At 38.2% G+C, this 23,262-nt stretch overlaps 1 protein-coding gene across 2 annotated transcripts in view; it reads left to right on the forward strand.

Annotated features, from left to right (window-relative positions):
- The window catches only part of RAB3C (RAB3C, member RAS oncogene family), a 298,479-nt gene extending 276,358 nt beyond the window's left edge, over positions 1-22,121 (forward strand). For both annotated transcript variants that reach the window (XM_009240730.4, XM_002815582.6), the window contains exon 5: positions 13,033-22,121. In XM_009240730.4, the coding sequence (XP_009239005.3) occupies positions 13,033-13,220 (188 nt within the window). In that variant the 3' untranslated portion in view covers positions 13,221-22,121. The remainder of the gene's footprint in view (positions 1-13,032) is intronic.
- Positions 22,122-23,262: the final 1,141 nt, after the last annotated feature.

Genomic DNA, 23,262 nt, shown 5'->3' on the forward strand with positions numbered 1-23,262 from the left:
ATAGGTGAGGAATTACTCCTGTCATTTTACTGATTGTTACCTGGTTGTTTTATATATCTTTTGTTTCTTATTTCCTCTTTTATTATTTATTTTTATGGTTGGGTCCCTATCTGTAATGGTAAGTTTTTATTCTTGTTTTTTTTTTTTTTTTTTTTGAGACAGAGTTTTGCTCTTGTTGCCCAGGCTGGAGTGCAGTGGCACAATCTTGGCTCACCACAACCTCTGCCTCCCAGGTTCAAGATATTCTCCTGCCTCAAACTCCCGAGTAGCTAGGATTACAGGCATGCACCACCATGCCTGGCTAATTTTGTATTTTTAGTAGAGATGGGGTTTCTCCATGTTGCTTAGGCTGGTCAAGAACTCCCAACCTCAGGTGATCCACCCTCCTCGGCCTCCCAAAGTGCTGGGGTTACAGACGTAAGCCACTGCACCCAGCCTGATTCCTTTCTCTTTTTTCCTTCATATATTGCCTCTACTAGGGAGTTTTATAGTTTCACATGTTTTTATTATGTCATTTATCATCTTTTCACTTCCAAATGTAAGACTTCCTTGAACATTTCTTGTAAGGCCAGTCTGGTAATGATGAATTTCCTTGGTTTTTGCTTTTACGTGAAAGATTTTATTTCCCCTTCATTTCTAAAGGATGGCTTTGCTGGGTATAATATCTGTGGTTGGGAGGTTTGGTTTTTTTTTGGTACTTTAAATATGTTATTCCATTCCCTCCTGTCCTGTAGGGTTTCTGTGAGAATTTCACTATTAATCTAATGAGGGTTACTTTATATGTGACTTGATACTTTCTCTATCTGCTATGATTTTATTAATTATGCTATCCTCATCTTTTCCCTTCTTTTCTGCTTCCCAAAACACCGAAAATATAAATATTTGTTCACTTAGTAGTGTCCCGTAAGTCCTGTAGGCTTTATTTATTTATCTTTTTTCTTTTTTTTCTGCTTATATTATTTCAAAAGTCCTGTCTTCAACTTCAGAAATTCTTTTTTCTTCTTGGTCTAGTCTGTTGTTGAAGCTCTCAATGGTAATTTTTTATTTTAGTCATTGGATTCTTCAGCTTTAAGGTTTCTGTCTTGTTCTTTTTAATGATATCCATCTCTCTGTTGAATTTCTCATTCAAATCATGAATTGTCTTTCTGAATTCATTGAATTGCCTATATTCTCTTGTATCTCAGTTAGTTTTCTTAAGTTTATTGTTTTGAATTCTTTTTCTGGCATTTCACACATTTTCTTATCATTGAGGTCTGTTACTTGAGAATTGCTGTTTTTCATTGACAGTGTCTTGTTTCCTTGCTTTCTCATGTTTCATGTGTCCCTACACTGATTTCTATGCATGTGGCAAAGTCACTTCTTCCAATTTTATGAAGTAGGTTTCATATGAATGAGTTTTAGGGTATTGGTTTGGTAGAGTACGTTGGCTTTGCTTCTAGGTGGATGCAGCAGTGTACTCTCCATGTAGTTTCTTCAGCTATAATCCATACTAGTAGCATAAGCAAGTTTCTCAGTGATCTAGGCTGAGAGAGTCTGTGGCACCAGTGGTGTGGCTTTGTAGGATTGGGGTTGCTGGGCTGTTTCTCAGGTTGGAGGCATATATATGTACACAGTGTGCTAGCTAACTTGGAGTCACTGGGGTTGGAGCTATGGTACTGTTACTCTTGCCACAGGCACAAGCATGCAATTGCTTGTCTGACCTAGAACTGTGCCTGCCAGGAGTGGTCCGTGGAACTATTTTTCAGGTCTACATACAGGTGCAAGGCTCTTCAGTTGGCCTGGGGATATGCCCACCAGGGGCAACCTGCAAGGCTGTTTCTCAGGCACTGATGGAGAGTGCAGGACCATTGGGTAGGCCACAGCCATGTCTGCAGGGGGCAAGGGGCAGGGGCACTGCAGGGCTATTTCTCAGGTCCTGAGCACAGTCACATAGAGACTTTGCTGGCCAGGGGCAGATCAGCTGCTCAGAGACTCAGGTCCTCTCCCATTTAGGGGAGGGAATATAGCAGTTTGGCTGGCTCAAGAGTAGAGTTGCCCTGGGCAAAATTGCTAGACTATTGCCCCAGCTGAAAGTGTAGTGACAGGAGTTGTTTTCCCTGCTGTGCAGGACCAGAGTCATAGCTGATTCTGGGCCCAGGCTCTGCACAGCTGGGGTTGTGGCATTCAGCTACCTGTATCAGCTTGTTGGAATTAAAATGGAGTCCTAGTGCTGGAGAGGTGCAGTACATACTGGCCCCCAGAGAAGGGTGGACTCCAGAGGTAACTCTGGTCTCAAGATGGCTATGCTGCAGAAGCTTGGCTCACAGGGGTGTGAGGTATGGGGAGTGCAAACCTTGTGCTCCTGCTACAGGGCAATACAGCTGCATGAATTCCCAGGAGCTCTCCAAAATGGGCTTAGGGTTTGCAAGAGCTTTGGGATTCTCCTCTTGTAAGGACTATAGGTGTTTGTGGTGGCAGTGGGGGCTGGTGGGGATCATTTTACCTTTTCTCTTCAGTGGAAAGTCCTTCCTAACTCCAGGCAGATCTGATCCAGTTTGGAGAGACAAGTCTGCAGAGATTGGGTGCTTCTACACAGCCCTAGGGTGATTTCAAATCACCCTATGTGTGTCTGTAGTCTCTTGCTGCACTTAGCATTCTCCCTTTGACAAATTGTAGCTGTCTGTTCCTTGCCTTGGTCCTTTTCTACTCATGTATTTCTTATCCTATTGAGCTCTCACCATGTGCCAGGCATGTGACGTTAAGGGATACCATTGAGTAAGTACAATGCTCTTTATTGGGATACAGAGCAAGTAAACCTGTATACTCACCCAACTCAGTGCAGGCATCCTCTCATTTCCCCATTGACCATACTGGGCAGTAAATACTCTCAATCCTTGACTCTTTTTTTCCTTGAATTCACACAAATCAACTCCATTTTCTTTTAATGGTTTTACCTTGAAATTTTTATCATTTATTAGACTACTGATAAAAGAGAAGTCTTACCCTCCATCTCAGAAATTTGGGAGACACTCTAGTCCCTTGATGGATTTTGAGAAGTGTGCTGTTCTCACCAGAAAATCGTTTGTTCATCCTATCTTGGAGTGAGTTCCTTCTGCAGATGGCTAATCTCATGGACTTTGTGGCACTTACTTAATAATTTTATTCTCAGTGGATGACTTTTTCTTGTCTCAATCCCAAATCCCAAAGATATACTCTCTTTGATGCCTGTAGGCACCTGCTTTCAGCTGTGTACAGACTAACCCATGATATTTCATCCGTATAAGCCAATAGAATAGTTTTCTCCACTAAATCTTGGTACTATGCCCTATTCTCTCTATTTTACCTTTAACTGGCATTTGCATGGCTTTACTTAACTGGCATTTGCATGGCTTGGCTTTATTTGACAAGGAAGTAGCCATCCTAAGAAAGATGCATCATCATCTCATCCTCTGCCTTGAGAGATCAGTGAAAAAGCTAGCTGCTTCTGGAGAGAGTTCCTTTTCCATATTCAAACTTCATAAAGACAAGGGATGATTTAATTACAACTTTCAGAATTTGTCACTATATAAAGTAAAATCATTTGTATGAAGCTTCACATAGTGTTCTGTGTCTAGGCTGTGTTACTATTGAAAGGAGTTAGATACAGACTTTGAGAAGAATTTCTTGATTTTAAGAATTGGCAGACATTAGTACATATTAGAAAGGATGAGAAATCCCAAGAACTTGTAAATGAAGCAAACAGCTATTACTCTATGACGTTTGAGTGGAACACTGCCAAAATATAAGAAGATGGACATTAGGGATGTACAAAGGTTAAGAGTGTGGACTTTAGAGTCAGATTTTAGATCTTGTCCTGGTTTACCAAATGTGTGACTCAACCATTTTCGCAACTGTAAAATGAGCCTTGTAAAGTCACCTACTTCATGGGGCTGGTTACAGGATTAGAAAATACATGCAAAAAGGCCTAGCGTAGTATGTGCATATAGTATGTACTTAATAAATGTTAGTTACATTTAAGATTCCATATCCTTTGATATCACAATGAAATTTCATTCGTTCGGGCCCTAGTAATTAAAAATGTATTACACTATTTGCTCTATTTCATATGTATCCTTCACAGCAAAAATAACTTGCTAATTGATAATGCATATGTTATTGTAACCTGAAAATCCTAAACAGACAGAAGTTATCAATGTTTTTGTTGACAATTCATAAATAGGCTGAGCTGGAAATTGTCTCTTTTATCATTGAAAGCCTATTGAAATGTTAAGAAGTTACAAAGGATATATTTAACCCATTTCAGAGAAAAAACTCTTTTAAAACACTTAGCACTCTTTGCATATAAGCAGCCACTCTGCCAATCATAAATGATCCTTATCTCTTTATTAAAACCAATATGACAGAACATCGACTTCTCAGCACTTTAATAGTTCTTAGTTCAGGTGTTGAAGTGTAACGATCTTGCATTTCTTCAAATTTTTTCAGAAATATGTCTTTCCTTGTGAGTAAATAGAGCTGGTTTAATTTGTTTTATATCATAAATTTCCCACAGGGCAAAACCAAAACGATATTTTGTGAAATTCCATGCTTGGTAAACTCCATCTAAAAATGATGTGGCTGACAGAATTGTTCACTGGTTTAGTCACTTCATAACTAAAAACAAAGGAAAAATGATTCTCTTTCTCTCCATTTCCCCATATACCCCACTGCTTCTCCCAATTAACAGAAATCTATTCTTTAATTAAGCCTAGAAATATATACACCTACTATATACCCACAAAAATTTCAAAAGTTAAAAAAAATCCTTTAATTAGCCAACATCTACTGGACACCTGCTCATGCTGGGCACTATGTTACTATCTCTAGAGATATGGAGAAGCCCTGTGGAATATACATTCTAATTGGGGAGCAAAACACACGTAATATGGAGGTGGTCAAGGAATGAGGGGTGATTGCTTTTGGATACAAAGTTTCTTTCTGGGGGGTGATGACAATGTTCTGGAATTAGATCATGGTGATTAACCTTTGTACATCCCTAATGTCCATCTTCTTATATTATGGACCAGGATTTGTTAAGGCCATAGACTGACCATTGCATAGTTTCAGAATTCGAACAGAAGCAGAAAAATGCTACCATCTGGTCATGCCTGGCTAGAGACACAGACTCAGAGGCTGAAATACCATGCTTTTTAGTAGCACTAGCCTTTGGCTGAGCTCCTGTTCTTGCTTTTCTACAGCTTTGGTCTGCAATTTTGGCTCTTCTTCAGGCAAATTGATCAAAAGCCTTACCTCCTACTTCTCTTCCTAAAGCCTGTCTCTGGGCTGGGGCCCAGTAGAGGACGAGCTAATATGCCAGTTTGTCCTGCTGCTCAGCAATCCCTACTTCTGGCTCAAATGTCACCCACCCGGTAGCAGAATGACCTTTCCTTGCAGCTCTGGCCCATCCAGTTCCACAGGAAAGAGGAGACAAGACATTGGAACTGTAACTAGAATCTGGAAAAAGAAGATTTTCTCATGTAGGAGTTTGGGAATAGAAACTTAAGAACAAATCACAGATTTTTAACAATTGGAGATGAAAATGATTTATTGCAGTGTGATTTTAGTAGCTATTTCCTCTCTACAGAAAAAAAAAAAAAAAACATCAGTTGTGATTTTTCTTTCAAAGTAAAGTTTAAAAGATCAGAGTGCCCCAAGCGGTGTTTCCCTGGGGTTAAAAAAAGAGCAACAGTGCCGCAGAACATCTCATAAAAACAAATGGCATTTTACAATATGGTGTAGCTATTGATGGGTGGAAATGAATCAAGTGTTTCCTATAAGACTGTTGTAATGCACTGGCGAAAGGGGCGGAAAGAGGTGGTTAAGTGTGCAATACTGTAATTGTGATTATTACCATTAACACAATGCAGTCACATGTGGAACTGAGTCCCCTAGGATGCTCTGACATTCCAGTACTCTTCAAGCGCCAGAGTGACATCCTGGAGCCTGCCACCTCAGTGAGCAGCACACTTATGGCGTAAGGCCCTGCTTGCTGCCCTGTGGGTATCAATGTGAAAAGGCCCCAGCCTTCTCTGAGGCTTCCTTTGCTCTAAGGACCTCCTGGGAGCAAAGTGGACAGAAGAATGTCAGCAAATCAGGCCTGCGCCACAGCCAGGAAGTGTGGGTTCATGTTCTTCACGTGCACTGGAAGGTATTAGAATGCCCTCCTTGAAAAGCAGCTGCTCTTTCATCTCCATTGAGACCAGAGCAAAAAGGATTATATTTAAACACCTGTAAGAAGGGTTCTTGTTGAGCATGGGAACCATTTTGTGGTAGGGGATTCTGGCAGTCACCAGAATGGTTTCCCCAGTCGGCCATGGGGTTTCTCAGAAAAATCTCTAAGGGCAACATACATTCTCATTCATTTAGGACAGTGATTCTTACCATATATATGTATATATACACGTGTATACATGTATATATACATATATGTATATATACACGTGTATACATGTAGACATATATGTATATATACACGTGTATACATGTAGACATATATGTATATATACACGTGTATACATGTATACACGTATGTATATATACACGTGTATACATGTATACACGTATGTATATACACACGTGTATACATGTATACACGTATGTATATACACGTGTATACATGTATGCATACGTATACGTATATATACACGTGTATATATGTATACATGTATGTATATACACGTGTATACATGTATACATGTATGTATATACACGTGTATACATGTATACATGTATGTATATACACGTGTATACATGTATGCATACGTATACGTATATATACACGTGTATACATGTATGCATACGTATACGTATATATACACGTGTATACATGTATGCATACGTATACGTATATATACACGTGTATACATGTATGCATACGTATACGTATATATACACGTGTATACATGTATGCATACGTATACGTATATATACACGTGTATACATGTATGCATACGTATACATATACATATATACGTATATATGTATACGTGTATATACGTATACATATACGTATACATATATATACGTATACGTGTATATACGTATACATGTATACGTATATTATATACACGTGTATACATGTATGCATACGTAGACGTATATATACACGTGTATACATGTATGCATACGTAGACGTATATATACACGTGTATACATGTATGCATACGTAGACGTATATATACACGTGTATACATGTATGCATACGTAGACGTATATATACACGTGTATACATGTATGCATACGTAGACGTATATATACACGTGTATACATGTATGCATACGTAGACGTATATATACACGTGTATACATGTATGCATATGTAGACGTATATATACACGTGTATACATGTATGCATACGTAGACGTATATATACACGTGTATACATGTATGCATACGTATACATATACATATATACGTATATATGTATACGTGTATATATGTATACATATACGTATACGTGTATATACGTATACGTGTATATACGTATACGTATATATACGTATACATGTATATGTATATTATATATGTATATATAGTTTTATTGAGGTATATTTCATATACCATAAAATTCACCCATTTGAAGTGTACAATTCAGTGGTTTTTAGTATGTTCACAGGACTGTGCCACCTTCATCACAGTCAATTTTGGAATATTTTCATAACCCCAGAAAGAAGCCCCCTGCCCATCAGCATTCACTCTGCCTTTTCCCTCACTCTCTACCCCAGCCTAGGAAGCTACTAATATGCTTCCTGTCTTATAGATTTACCTATTCTGGGCATTTCTTATAAAATGGTCTCATATGAGATATGGTCCTTTATATCAGGCTTTTTTCACTTGGAATACTATTTTCACAGTTCATCCATGTTGTAGCATGAATCAGTATTTGTCTTTTTGTGACTGGCTTATTACACTTAGCATAATGTTCTCAAGGTTCATTCATGTTATAACATGTGTGAAAATTGCCTTTCTTTTAAAATTGAATAATATTCCATTGTTTATGTATAACACATTTTGTTTATCCATTCATAGGTTGATAGGCACTTGGATTAGTTCTACCTTTTGGCTATTGTGAATAATGCTGCTATGAGCATGGATGTACAGAGAAGGGTAAATCTTAACCTTAAATGTGCGTAAGAAACCTCCCAAGCAGCCTGTTAAAAATGCATATTCTGAAGCCCCATACACCCCTTTGATTCCCGTTGTTCAGTATGTGTAGAGTGGAGTTCAGAAACTTTAAAGCACTTCAGGTGATTTGCTCTGTCACCCAGGCTGGAGTGCAGTGACGTGAACACTGCTCACTGCAGCCTTGACCTCCCAGGCTCAGCGGTCCTCCCACCTCAGCCTCCCAAGTAGCTGGGATTACAGGAATGTGGCACCACACTCAGCTAATCTTTGTATATTTTGTAGAGGTGGCGTCTTACTACGTAGTCCAGGTTGGTCTTGAACTCCTGAGCTCAAGCGATCCTCCCACCGTGGCCTCCCAAAGTGCTGGGATTACAGGCGTGAGCTATGGCACCCAGCCCGTAATTTAGGTGATTCTAATGAGGGTGAACCTCCAATCCTATGAAGTCAGGGTGTAGAATCACAGCCCTTTGTCACTAGAGTGAAGTCTGGCTTACACTGCCTCTCTCTGCTTGCTCTTTCAGTGTCCACCATGAAGAGGACACAGGTTGGCTTTGTGCTTCTGCTGCTCTTTCCTCAGCATAGCTAACATGTTTTATCAAACAAAACCTTTCCAAGCTTTTATTTGGTCCCTAACATCAGGTGAACCTGAAGGGATTAGTGTCCCGCTGTACCTGTAGTGGTTTTTGGAAAGGGCAGGAGTGACCCTTTCAGGATCAGGCATGAGGAAGCCTACAACAGAGATGTGCTGGACCACAGTGCAAAGCTCATGCATCTCAGGAACAGTGCTGCCTGCCCCTGCCAAAGAGATTAGAAAGGCTTTGTTAAGGGAAGGATGAGAAAGAATGATCAGAGTTTCTACAGTTAAGTGAAAGGCTTCACTGATTTGCTGATGAAGAAACCTACATGAGCTGAAAATACTAATTCTGGATGATGTAGTCTGAGAGACAGGTGTTCAAGGCTGTAAGCTAAATCAGTAACTTATTCATCAGGAGGTCTTTGTCAGACTTCACAATCAGCTTGCTATGTGACTTTGCGCTACTTATTTGATCTTGCTGAACCACACTCTTCTACCCAGTAGATTGGAAGTGATCTTCAAAGTTATAAGACTCTGTTTCTGAAGTATCATTGACCCAGCTTCCCACTGACATTGGTGTGTATGAATGGGAGATTAAAGATTTCTCAGAACAAGCTCAAAATACTGAGAACTGATCTCAAAATACAGAGATACTGGGAGGTAACAGCCATAAAATCTGAGTTAGTGAAAGAACAAAGGCTGTAGTGGTTGGATTAGTGGTTATAACTTAGGCCATGAGCTTTAAGCACCCATGGGCACACACAGTTGAGGGCATGAGCATCCTCATACACAGGTGATTGAATGAAAAGACTGATTCGCTTGGATAGAAAATCAAGCCCCACTTGATTTTCTAAACATCCCTGTACCCCAAATCTAAACTACTAAATGCTAAAATACTAATGATATTGATTTTGATCCTGAATATCTTATTTTATGACAAACTTATGACAAGAGATCCCAGCATAACTGGTCAATGAGAGGCACTTTAATTTCCAGAACCTTTATTTATTTATTTATTTATTTGAGATGGAGTCTCGCCCTGTCACCCAGGCTGGAGTGCCAGTGGTGCGATCTCAGCTCACTGCAACCTCCATATCTCAGGTTCAAGCGATTCTCCTGCCTCAGCCTCCTGAGTAGCTGGGACTACAGGCACATGCCACAACGCCCGGCTAACTTTTGTATTTTTAGTAGAGGCAGGGTTTCGCCCTGTTGGCCAGGCTGGTCTCGAACTCCTGACCTCGGCGATCCACCCGCCTCAGCCTCCAAAAGTGCTGGGATTACAGGCATGAGCCACCGCACCCAGCCTCTATAACCTTTTATATCTATAAATCTAGAATTCTGTATAGAAATACAGCTGTCATGATGACCATCTTGATGAATCTTGAGCAGTATTAAGATATCAGAATACTTTTGGAATCACCAAGAAAGATTGTTTCATTTGGTTTACTGGCAGTGTTAAATCTAGTTAGTTATTTTCTGATTATTTAACTTGATGAAAGTTTATGGTATATTGTGATTGTTAATTAACATAGGACTTACAATTTAGCCAAAACAAAATGGTAGCTTACTTTTTCAGTGTATCTGGAGAAGCAGGAGAGTGTACAAGTTAGTAGTTCATGTTCCAGCTTTGCCAATTACTAGCTGAGCAAGGAAATACTTGAGCAAATTACGGAGCCATTTTCTGCCACTATTTCATCAGTAAATTGGAGAAAATAATGGTACCTACTAATGGATAAAATGAGTTAAAATGTATAAAATGCTTTGAATAGTACCTATTATACAGTAATCACTCAACAAATGTTAGTTTATTATTGCTATTGTCGTTATCATAGCATTTTCTAGTTTGCTTGGCACTTATGCCTATCTTTTCTCATTTTAGCCTCATGATAACCCTGTAAGTTAAGTAAGGCAAATGTCATAAATAAGGAAATTAAGGATTTTTTTTAAAGTGACTTGTTCATGGTCCCAAAGCTAGAAGTGTTGGTAAGTGGGGCTAGATCCCACATCTTTTGACTGATAATCTATCTCTCACCATATCATGATGTCTCCTTCTCAGCATGCCGAATAAATAGTTGCCATTATTTCTGGCACATTGTCTCTTTAATAGCCACATATTCTTAGGGTTCCAGTTAAGGTTGAGAAGCTGAGATCATGTTGGCTTCTGAGATCAAAGATAATTTTACTGACCTCAAATTGTATACCAATATGATGACAGAGTGTTGAGATGCCCAGGGTAAAGGAGTCACATTTGATAAAACCTTGTGTGGATTATCATCTTTTCATAATGGCTAAATCTTTTATGATACTGTTCAAACTCAGTGACTTCCCAAATCATACTAATAAGTACAAGAAGTGTTAGCAAAAGAGATGAAAAAATTGAACTTGTAAATGAGACCTTTGTACCAAATTCTTGGATGTTTTTTCTTCAAAGGCTGATTCAGGGATCTTGAATTCTTCTGTGGGTTCTTGGTATCTTATGACATAAAGCATCCTCCCATTAGGTCTGGGAAACTCACCACAAGCATGCCAATAGTTCTGATATCTTAGCAACAAGGATCTTGCTTAGATCCATACTTGCCTTTCCCCAACTCTGGATTGAATTACTGGAAGTTGAATGACCTAGCTCTAAAGATTGTACAAGCATTAGAAAAGAGAGCTCTGTTAACACCAGATGGCCTTATCTGTAGATTTTTAAAATGTAGACTATAAGAAAGCCATATAAGCATTGTCCAGAGAGACAAAAGGAAAGAAAAATACAAGCCACAATGGTTTGAAATATCCACCTCTATTTTATAGAACCTTGACTCTACTGATGTTCTTCAACCCCAATCCTGCAGTTATTCATGTGGATTTTAACAAGAGAGTAGCTAGTGAAATTCAAGCTCAGATGTAGTCATTGAACCAAATAGTATAACGACTAAGTTGGAGATTTTAACTCACGACACTTGCCTTTTGTTGTCTAGCTTCAGTACTATTTAAGAAAATAAGTATTTCTAGGTTATTTGAGGGATTTTGACATGGATGCAAAATATTAGTCTGTTCTTTTTCCTTTGGCGTCAGGAGCTGGGATGAAATCACATGATTTAATCATTTTGAATCCATGTGGCTCCTCTGAGATAGGGCCAGATGTAACCAGAAGGATTTATAGGGTGTAAAATTCAGAATGGATTAGAAAAGCCTTTCTATGTTCAGCCCAACACATCCTAAATCAACGTCCCCTGAATGGACCAGAGCAATCTCTGGCTGGCCTAGTGGGGAGGTTGTCATGGCAACTGACTGGCAAGCTCAGCCGGTGGAATGTGAATGCAAACAATAGAGTGATAAGACTGTGTACAGAGCAGCATACTAAGGCTGCTTCTGCCCAGGTACAGTGGCACATTGGTGAAAGTGTGAAACTGTTGCTGCATTTTGTAACTTCTTAACAATCTCTGGCAGCTCATTTGAAATTTACCAAGTGCCCTTTCCCAGATGTTGGTAAAAACATTCCTGCTGATAGATAACAGAAGCTATGGAAAAATTAGCACCCAGCTGATAGGTGCAGAGGTATACAAAGCCCTGGAGGCCTGTTGGAATAACATTACTCAAAAATTTTCTGAAGGAGGTTGAAGCAGGTTTAAGGTAAATCTTATGACTCTTCAGTGCCATCTTGTGTCCTTTTAGATACTGAAAATTTACTAGAAGCCCACTCTCAGACCGATCATTAGGCAGCAGCAGGGCAGACATGGAAAAGTTAGAGCTGGGTTATATTGGAGCTTGGTATTCCCTTTTACAGCAGAATATGCACACCAAGGCTTCTGAGCTTTAAATTGATTTAAAAAAATTAAAATTAAAAATTTTGGTAGAATCTGGAAATAAAAACAGAATAAAATGCCAAATAATGCCACGAAAAGATTGCAAGAGTCTACATGGTGGGCTAGGGGTTGAGGGAAGGGATGGAAAAGATAGATTTAGTGTTGAAGATTCTTAAAGATAGATTTGGTATTGAGGATTCTTACTGTTATCATTACTAACTCTTGCAATAGAATATTTTTAATCTATTCAGTCATGCTGATAATGCAAATGAATCAATAGAGAAAAATAAAATGTGAACATCACCAATTCTACTTTATAACTCTTTTGTTTATGGTTAATGGAGTAAGAGATGGTAGCATTTGCTTAAATGGTACCTCATGCCCACCTCTAATCTCTTACCTACCCCAAACCCACCACCCACTGATGTCTCACCATCACCTCATCACTATTGAAAGCCATAATCAAGTCCCATTTAATTTCAGAAATGCAAAATAACCAAGCTGGGTTTCTGTGTGTTTCTTCCAGGGTTTGAGTTTTTTGAAACAAGTGCCAAGGACAACATTAATGTCAAGCAGACATTTGAGCGCCTTGTGGATATCATCTGCGACAAAATGTCAGAGAGTTTGGAGACTGATCCTGCCATCACTGCTGCAAAGCAGAACACGAGACTCAAGGAAACTCCTCCTCCACCGCAGCCCAACTGTGCCTGCTAGTGTCCCCGTGCACACAGGCAGCTCCAGGGGGCTCTGGTTGCCAACAAACAGCATTTGTAAATGGTCTATTAGCCTTCATTTATACTGCCTAATAATTATTTGAAGGAATAAATTGATGTCAATGGCTCGTACGCATTCAATTCTTGGGAGCTTTCCTGTTTAATATGTGGCAAATATGTGATCTTAAATTTGTAAGGACTATCCATCTATAAACATCTGGTACCTGCATGTGACTTGTTATTTATTTGTCTGCTAGGCTCTTTTTGTTTCAAATTTGTTCTCAGACTACTTCTGGGACATCAGACTATAATCTCACTACAACTGGCTTTTGTCCCATTGATTCAAATTATGCTATTCACTTGTAGGAATGATGACCAAGGAATTGCTTGTGTGTGTGTGTGTGTGTGTGTGTGTGCTCACGCACGTGCCCGCGTGCGTGCAGAGGAAGAAGTCACAAGACTTCATTTGCTTTACTCTTAGTTGAAAATCAAATGGAAGTTTTTCTCATGATTAGGGACGCTGTCATGAGTCTGGTCAGTTTACTGTTGGGAACTGTCTTTATTTCACTGTTCTTAATAACCAAGGAGATCATTGGCCTATAAAGAAATTGAAATTTTGTTTTTAAGGTCCTTGCAATTTTCGTAAGTCATTAATATTACCTGACTGGGGCTATTTAACAATAATCTCCGTTTACACGTTTAAATAAGCAAATACCTACCCAGGACTGCTTTTTCCACTGATCCTTCCCAATTCTGTGAATATTCAACATCATTGAACAGATTGAGAATATCTACTGAATGCCAGTTATGCAACAAGCATTTTAACCAAGAAGGGTATGAGTAGCTATGGAATTCCAAGGTCCAAGCCCCCTTATTTTTCAATGACTTGCCTTCCCCAACCCCCATAATGCACACCACCACCACCATCACTTTCTGGAACCATCACCAACTCTTGGACTAGAGCTTATGTTGAAGCTTGTTAGGGCTCCTCTTTCCATAGGATATAGACTTGCCTCCCCAAACACGGCCATCTTCTCAAACCTCAGCTAAGTTCTTTTACCTGTTTAGATGCTATTTAAATCAGATTTCAAAGGGTCCCCAGTTGAGAAAAAGGAAAATTTTAATCTTTAATCATCTTTTTAAGTCCAGATGTTCATAAATTCTAAAGCATATTCCTATTACGTGAATGCTTAAGTTACACAGAAAACATTCTGTAACTGTAGTATTTCAATTTCAGAAATATTTAGGGTCCATAGCAATTTAAAGAGGGAGGAAACCACTGGAACATTCTAATTTTGTATCACAAACTTCCTAAAGGACCTATATGAATAAAGAGAAAACAACAAATCCTACCAGCTGTACAGAGAGCAACAGGGAAACTTGGCCTCTGTATCATTGTCCAGCATTATTTAAAGCTAGGATTTAGGAAGGCAGCAGGAATTATTTGGCAGATTTGGGAGGATAATTTCGTTAAGTGAACTTTCTCCTTTTTTGGTGGTTATGTCAAAGAATTTTTTTCCTCTTTTCAAAAATAGAGAGGCTTCCCGTGAAAGTATTGGATGCAAGTGAAACAGGCATACATCTAAAGATATCTCTGGAGAATAAATCCTTACAAGTCACAGAACTAGGTCACACACATTAGTAAGTTAAAAGTTGGAAATTAGGGGAGAGAGCGTTTGGAATGCTTTAAGCATTTCCATGGTATTTCTCACCTTCCTAGTTGAAGATCCACTAATCAGTAGTACACTTCTACTTTGGCGCCCTACAAAGCAAGCCTTAGCATAGTAAAGACAAGAAAACATTAATGTTTTATTAGTTTTAACGGGGCAACCAACTTCAAAATCACAGGAATTACAGTGACAGGAGAGAAAGAAGCAGGGGGCATAAAAACAGATTTGTTTGCAGCAGTAGTCTGTTTGTACAATGTTATAATATTTCTGTAACTTGGGCCAGAATGTGGCCATGTTAAATGATATAGCTACTAAGCTCACTTTTACAATCTAAAAGGAACTAATAAAGCCGGGAAACCCTTCCCATCCTCCTTCACAGCCCTCATCCCACACATATAGATAGATGTAAAAAGCTTAGAAAGAATATTTTGATGGCTTTTTCAGAAGGACCTTGATGTGTGTATTGTGGTAAAATGAAAAGCAAAATGAGACAGTATTTAAAAGTGAAAGAGCAGAGTTTTGCTCTGCTGAAAACTCCTTCCCTGAAGAACTGATTGCTGTTGAAATTAATTGGCCCTTAGACCGGAAGCCCTAAGCCAAGCTCCCACTTACACAGTGTCAAACATCCCGAAGTGGAAACATTTTATGCCAGTCCGGGGAGAGACATGCAAAAATAGCCCAAATGTCATTGCCAAGAAACATCTGATACTTTCTCATTTCTAAACCCCAATGGAAGTGAAGCCTTTTTCATTGATTCTCAGTTCTGGAACTCCCACCCTGTTAGGATTTCCATTCCAAATAATTCAATGAGAGGTTTCCAGAGAAACAGTCACAGAGCTCAAGAGAAAGAACACTTAAATGCTCCTGCTGTAATTGCATCAAAAAATCTGGGTTTTAACATCAAATTTGGCAAATGGTGGGACCAACCCAAGGTTAACTAAGTGGGCTTTCATTGGCATTGAGCTATGTTACTTATAAATTATAACACTATAGTTCCAAGGTTTTTCAGCCCTTTGGCCAACACACACACACACACACACACACACACACACACACACACTATACCATCATCTATCAATAGTCTAAATACATACATCAATGCAGGTCATTTTTATCAATGGCCTAACTAAATTTATATTTAAAAGAACAAGACTTTTAAAAAGTACATACTCCTGTTGGTTTGTAAGTTATACACATTTATCTCTTGTCTTTGATGCAATTAAATTTGTGTTTTAAGTATGAATTTATTTTCCTTTGCTACTCATTATCTGACCACTTTCACTCCTCTAAGTACCCTTAGGAATAAACCTGAACTGTTCCAAATCGATTCTTCCAAGAGCTTTGGTGTTGGCACCTTCCTTTCTTTTCCTAATGCAACTGAAAAATTAGACTGAAAATTATTTGACTTAAATAGCCATCCTCAGAGTGAATCAGCATTTCATTTTTTGGAAATGGGGATGGAAGTAGAAGGTGCACAAAGCATCCTAAGATGGCAGTTTGAATGTTAGCATCACATCTACACGCTCATAAGAGGAATTGCTTCAGGACAATGAATCAGTTCATTGTCGCTGCCCCCAGTGAACAGCTCCAACTGCCTTGATGAACTTCTAATGACTGTGAAAGCTAGGAGGTTCTTCTAGTTCCTCCTTAGGGTCACTTGAAGTTCAGTAATTTTTTGCTGCCTGGTAACTAAGTGCTAAGATTTTTACTTGGAAAGAAAACTATGACGATACCTTCAGTTGTAGCAGAAAGTTGTGGCATTGTGATAATAAACAAAATCTACAAAGTTACAACCCAAATTATACAAGACATCAATATACTCAGTAAACAAATATATATTTCACCTACTTAAATCTTACTCATATTAATTATAGGCCTTTTGTTTAGTACACTGGTTATTTTTTAAGGAACCAATTTAAACTTTCAATTTTAAATACATCTATGCTGACGATAGACTTTCGGGTATACACAACCTTCTTCTCTTTTAAAAGTTAAATACATTCTACTATTAACTGAACTTCCATGAAGCAACATTAATTTTAGAGCATGGTAGTCCATAATCAGTGGTTCATTGTGATGTGCTTTATCCAACATGTATCTTAGTGCATGGTTGAGGATGTACTATGTGATATTTTAGTTAACAGTGTGGCATTTGTGGGACTATATTAAAAGCATATCCAAACTACCACGCTATACCAAGCTGAAGTAGGTAACACGTGCATGTGAAAAACTGTGATATGAATCTTATTTATAAAAAAAGTAATAACTAAAACCCTTCTAGACCAAAAAGTTACTGTGTGTTTGTTAATAATCTTCATAGTACTACTGGAATGCTCAATCAGGTATTTTTGGTGTGGCATACTTCAGAGCTGGCCTGTCCATCTGAAGAACCCTTTCTCTCACAATTACAGTTTGCATGACTAGAACCCAGAACTCTGTTCCTTTGCGTGTATAGTCACTTAGTGTGCTGTCCAGGTGCCACATGAGAAACTACACCCATGTGGCCTTTCTGTCACTCCCTGGAAAATGCAACCTCTACAGCTCTGCTCAGCTCTGCCTGTGTGCATTGATTACCTTCGCTTTAGTAGTTTGCCTGTAAAATGGTGAAGTCTTTCTGATATGCTGAACCTTTGAGCCAGCTTTTGGGAGTTCTTCATATTTTAGGTGAATTTTTGACCAAAGTCAATTAAAGACATAAACCTGTTTTATATCATGGAATTTACTGGGCCAAATTAAGTAAAAGATGAAGTTTATGACCAAAATAAAAAAAGCCTTTACCCCTACACAGCACTGTATCAAAGGGCTCTAGATTGTAGAAATATAGTACCCCCTAACAGGGAAAAACCAAGTTGGGGGATTTATCTAAAATGTATCTACCTATTGTTACTGGTATTTCACAAATAATTTTTTTCTTAAAAATATTTACAGAAATGCTTGACACTCCGGTCAAATAATATTTCCCTTTGATAGATTGAAATGTTTGCTCTTAGATTACACACACAGTGCTGCCCTTCTCAACAGTCACTCACACGCTCACTCGCCTGATACAAAGGTATCAGGTAAACACTGATACTTTTTTTTAAAAAGGGAAAATTCCATCTATGGTGCTTTCTCAGCGCTAGGGAAAAGGGAGCTTTTACTATGTTCCAGCTATAACGCACATCTTACTTATAAGGTCCATAAAATCGGTTCTTCACACTGATTTCGTTTGATTAGTCTGTGCATGTAATTAATTTCCTCTAAACAGAGAGAGTGGAGGGGAAATACATTTTGCAAACATTCTAGATAACAGAAATGAGTCATTTTAAAACCTCACTCAGAGCTCGAGTGTTAAGATCAGACCATCCAGCTAGTGGACAAATGGAACTTTCTATTCGCAGTTCTCTTTTACTTTCTGACTTTCTTTTAAATTACTGCAGTTTTTCAAAACACTATCCTCATGGAATGACAGGACCAAGAATAGAAAATGAGACTCAAATTTCACCATTTACTTCCCATCAGCAACCATTACTGGTGGAGTTTCAAACAGTTATTACTTGCTGAAATGAGGTTTGAGGTTACCTGTGTATTTCATTCACCTGTGTTCATATTTCCTTCATCGTGGACAAGTGAGAGTTGGCTGTGGCTTTATTTCTTGATGCAAATTATTTTGCATTCATGTTATTTGGGGCTAGGTGTTGCTTAGGTTCGTGAATGCTGTTCTTACAGACACAGATGGTACATGAGCCACTCAGACACCTGCCCTTTCAGGGACATGAGCATGACTTAAATCTGTCAAGTGGTTCCATACTTCTTGTAAAAGTAAAGTTTGGGTATTGTTTGCTGTATCAATATGATGGCTTTCCATGCATTGTCTCATTATCCCTAGGATACGTGCTAAAGGAAAACTGTCCTGAAATTCCTGTTAATATATTGTTAATGTCAGACGTGATGTGATACCGTTGGACTGTCCAAATGTACAACTATTTAATGGTGTTTGTAGAACTGATATGTCTTAAATGTTGCATGAAATATGTTATAAAAATAGATTTGTTTTCTATTTTCAACACCTCAGAATTGAGGGTTCATGGGCCAATAAGTGCAATATTTAATGACTCACTCAGTGTATATAAACTAGTATGAAAGAGTGAATTATAATGAATGTGTGAGATGCTTTGATAGCTGTGTGACTTATTCAAATGATTTTCTTGTAGCTGTATTTGTCTAGTGGTGCAATTTATACAGTAAATATCTTATTGGTGTCATGTAAAACCCCTCTGTGCCTACTTCAAAATACTTTTTTCATATAAAACCAAACATTTAGTATCTGGAAATATGTGTCGATTTTATCTCTTAGAATTGTGGATTTTATTGTCAAAACAGAATGGCTGTTCATGTATTTTATAAAAGCATCTCCTTCTATAACTCAAAATTTTATTTAGGTGTCATATAAAAGTGTACATTTTACTTTTAAGCAACTAATTTAGATACCTAAGAAAAACTATGTGCATTAGGAAAAGTCATGTTTTTCTTCTCAGAAAGGTTGATCACATGATATGTCTACAAGAATTTTCACCTCTGTACTTGTATGTATATTTTATTGTTACTCAAACTTGTATTTTATTTACAAATTCAACACTGTCAACCCTGGGAATTCTAAAATACCAATGTATTTTTAGGTTGTAGCTAATGTTGTATTCACTTTCAATTCTCAGTTGTCCACACTGGTGATATAAGAGGAACAAATCAGAATCCTTAAATACTTTGTAATGCCATCATAAACTCATATATTCATCCTCAAACTCCCTTGTTTAATGCTAATTGGTGGCCTGGAACTTCACTGAGATGCAAAATCAAGAACTTAAGCCTAGTTGCTGGATAATGAAATGCTATAAATGTTTATGTATGTGAATTTTAAAGTAGAATAACCATCTTAAACTCCTACTTGCCATTTCTAAGGCAAAGCATTCATTTTAATATTGTACTTTGCCTTTTCATTCAGTGAGTGGTGTAAGTCATGAAACCCTTAGGAAGAAAAACAAGTTATGACTTATTCACTAAAATTGATGCAAGACAGTTGGTTCTAGATGACCATGGCCATGTGTTCATCATATAAAGCCTTCAGTTCTCTCTATGGTGCTTGGCTGGAGATTGACATGTGAGGATGTGCCAATCGTATTAAATGGATTTGGTCTATGTGGGTGATATGTGGCCTGAATGTAACTGTGATAGACTGAAATTTGTTCTTAGCTCTCAAAACCCACTGAAGAAGTCAAGTGAAGGTGGGTAAAATAGGGAGATTAGTGACAACTTTGTGCCAAATTTTTTAAAAAATGGAAGCAGGTAGCCAATATTAGAATGATAATTTAAGAGTGTGGTTGAATGTTTAGTTAGTTGTCACATAGTTACTGAACACCACATGCTCAGTGCTGTGGGAATCAAACATGGAAGAGATATGGCTCCTGCCCCTAATGAGAACAAGGGGGAAAAATCCAGATATAATCTAAATGCTAGGTTATGTCAGGGTATAGGAACACAGAGAATGGGGGCCTGTAAGAACTGGAAGAGTCAGAGAGGGCTCCATTGAAAAGGTCAAACATAATTCCGGAAAGAATTAGGCAGTGAGGAGATTGTGCCAGGAAAATAAGTGGGAAAGGCCACAGTTATGTTTCCTTTGAATGGAAGAGAGACAAAGCTATCAGCTATAGATCATTGTTTTCTTAAGACAGCCAAACTGGCCCTTTGAAACCATTCAAATTACCCCAGTTTAGCTCCCTACCTTTCGGTCTCCATGAGGAAGACAAGCTGTTGTATCATCATATTCCTCTGTGCTGAGCAGCTCAAGAGTCAGCCACAATATGCAAATTGCTTTAATGCCACATTACAGCAGTTGATTTAGACATCTGCCAGTGCACCAAACCATGAGAGATTGTCCGACCTAATGCCACCTGGCAGATGTGTACCCAGAGATTTTTCTGTAGCTCCATGTTTCCCATAAAGGGCACTGGAAATGCAAAGATGAAGATCTTCCTTTGGAACCAGGCACTTTTGGCCCCTTCTCAGTGACTGCACTGTGGAACTCTTCTTAAGAAAATATTGAAAACAGCTTAATGCTTTCATATAGTGACTGACATTTAGTTGAAAACTACTGCTGCATAGCAAATATTGTGACTCTTCATGTGTCCACAGGAGCTCTTGTGTGGGTTTAAAGCTATGAAGTGTATTCACATTGTGAAGTTTTAATTATCTTTATTGAAACTAATTGTGTAAAAATGGTATGTGCTCTATTAGGTATTCAGTTTGTATGTGAATTCTGTATAGAAAGTGGTTTTTGTTCTTTGAGTTTGTTTTATTTCTTGAAGATTACAATAAATATCTAAGAGACTATATTCCTGAATTTCTTAGCCTTAGTCTGATTAATGTTTTTCATCTCCTTTCAATTCATCTTATTTTTCATCCTAGGATGCTTATTTCCATTTCTTCTTCCACTTCTATAATCTTAGGTACAACACTGAGTTTGAACTGAAGATGAAGAGTGAACACATTTAGGGCTTTGAGTATCTCACACATGAATTTGGACTTAGGCACAGGAATGAATTCTAATACTTGTAATCTTTCAAGGTCGATAATTTTCTAACTGACCCAATTGACTGGGTTCCAGAGTTACAAGGCTTAGCTGTAGGATCAAGAATAGCTGCTAAGGGAGTAAAAGGTCTTCAGGTCTGCAACTTGAAGACCATGTGTCCCTAAATCAGAAGTCTAAGGTTTGATGATCACTGAGCACCCTACTGGCATAACCCGAGGCAAGGGTGGTCAACAGAGACAACATGTGGATGGGATGTGTGAATGGAATGGGTGTCATTTAATGCACAGTGCTTGGTGCAGTGAAGATTAGGATGCCGTGCAGGATCTCCTTGGCCATGGGCCTCAAGGCATGGGGAAGCACCCAGCTACCAATCTATTTGTATCACAGCAGACCTACTACTGATTTTGCAATCTTGTAGCATTCTACTTGTGCTAACAGCACTGATTCTATAGAATTTCTTCCAAATATTCCTCAGGGCAATTTCCAGGAGTCTGCACTGAAAATCAGTCAAGGGGGAAGGTCCCTGGAAGAGCCACATGAGTCCCATTGGTCAAATTAGCTTCCTGAACTGAACTTGGTAATAGAAGAGTAACCTCCCTGGGTAGACAAAACAGGTAGCACTTAAGAAACCAAAAAAAAAAAAAAAAAAAAAAAGATAATAAATTAAGGGATTTCCAGTTATATTATCAACAAATACTTACAAAATGCCTTCTAATGCTAATTTATCAGTATACATGAAAATACATACAATAGAGTCCTGACCCTCCATGAACTTAAACCATTGTGATAGAGGAAAATGTGTAAGTTAATATCAATAAAAAAACTCATCACTGATAAACTAAATATTCCTTAATATGTGTGTCTAATAAATACTTAAAATGAATGTTGGAAATTTGTTTCATTTCAAAAGAACTCACAAAAATTTCCTCTTTGAAATGTTATAAAATGCATTTTTTAGACTGTAGTCTTTTGCCCCCAGATAAATATATAACAATCAATAAAACTCAGTTCAAAACTTAAAAAAAAATTAAGAGCCCAGAAAGACTTCACGTTTCCTGATTATTCTGAGGCTTTTGTGGCAGAACCAGATCCAACTGATTTTAGCAGGAATCTTCCTCTACCCTATTCCCTCAAGTAATATGCCGTTAGCTTTTTTAAAATTAATTTTAGAACATGAAGTTACTAGGTGGCCACTTACTCAATAGCATTGAGACAGTAGGCATGAAACAGAAAACATCTGTCACCCTCAGAAAATGCTAAGTCATTCTCTCCTCAACTTCCTAACAGACTTGAAAAGGACACCTTCTATATAAAAGGCCGCAAAGTCTTTGCACAGTTCTCAGGGACACTCCACCTCTTGGTTCTTGGTTCTCCTCTTTCTCCTCTAACTTCTCAACCCCTCACCCAGTCCAAAGAAGTTATAGTCTGATGGAGACTGGCTGCTCATCTTTTCTTCCTAATCTATTGTTAATGACCTGAGTCCTTTTGAGCTAGAATTTCTCATTGTTTATTAATTCTAAATCTCAGGAAATTTTATCTAAAAATTATGTTCTCTTTTTTAAGTATTGCCTCTCCCTTAAAGCAATTCTGCTAAGTGGAAGAAAAGCAAAGGTATAGAAAATATATGGAAAGTGAGTGTTGGACGAAAATCTGGATTAATATTTCAAAACAATATTCTACCAAGCAGACAATTACAATATAATTTGATTAGTGTCAATATACAGGTTAAATAAAAACTAATGTGAAAGCACAGAGAGAAGCAATTATTAATCCAGATTGAAAGCAAGGGCTGGGATGTTCTGAGAAGG

This window comes from Pongo abelii, chromosome 4, assembly GCF_028885655.2.
Source record: "Pongo abelii isolate AG06213 chromosome 4, NHGRI_mPonAbe1-v2.0_pri, whole genome shotgun sequence".
Classification (NCBI taxonomy): domain Eukaryota; kingdom Metazoa; phylum Chordata; class Mammalia; order Primates; family Hominidae; genus Pongo; species Pongo abelii.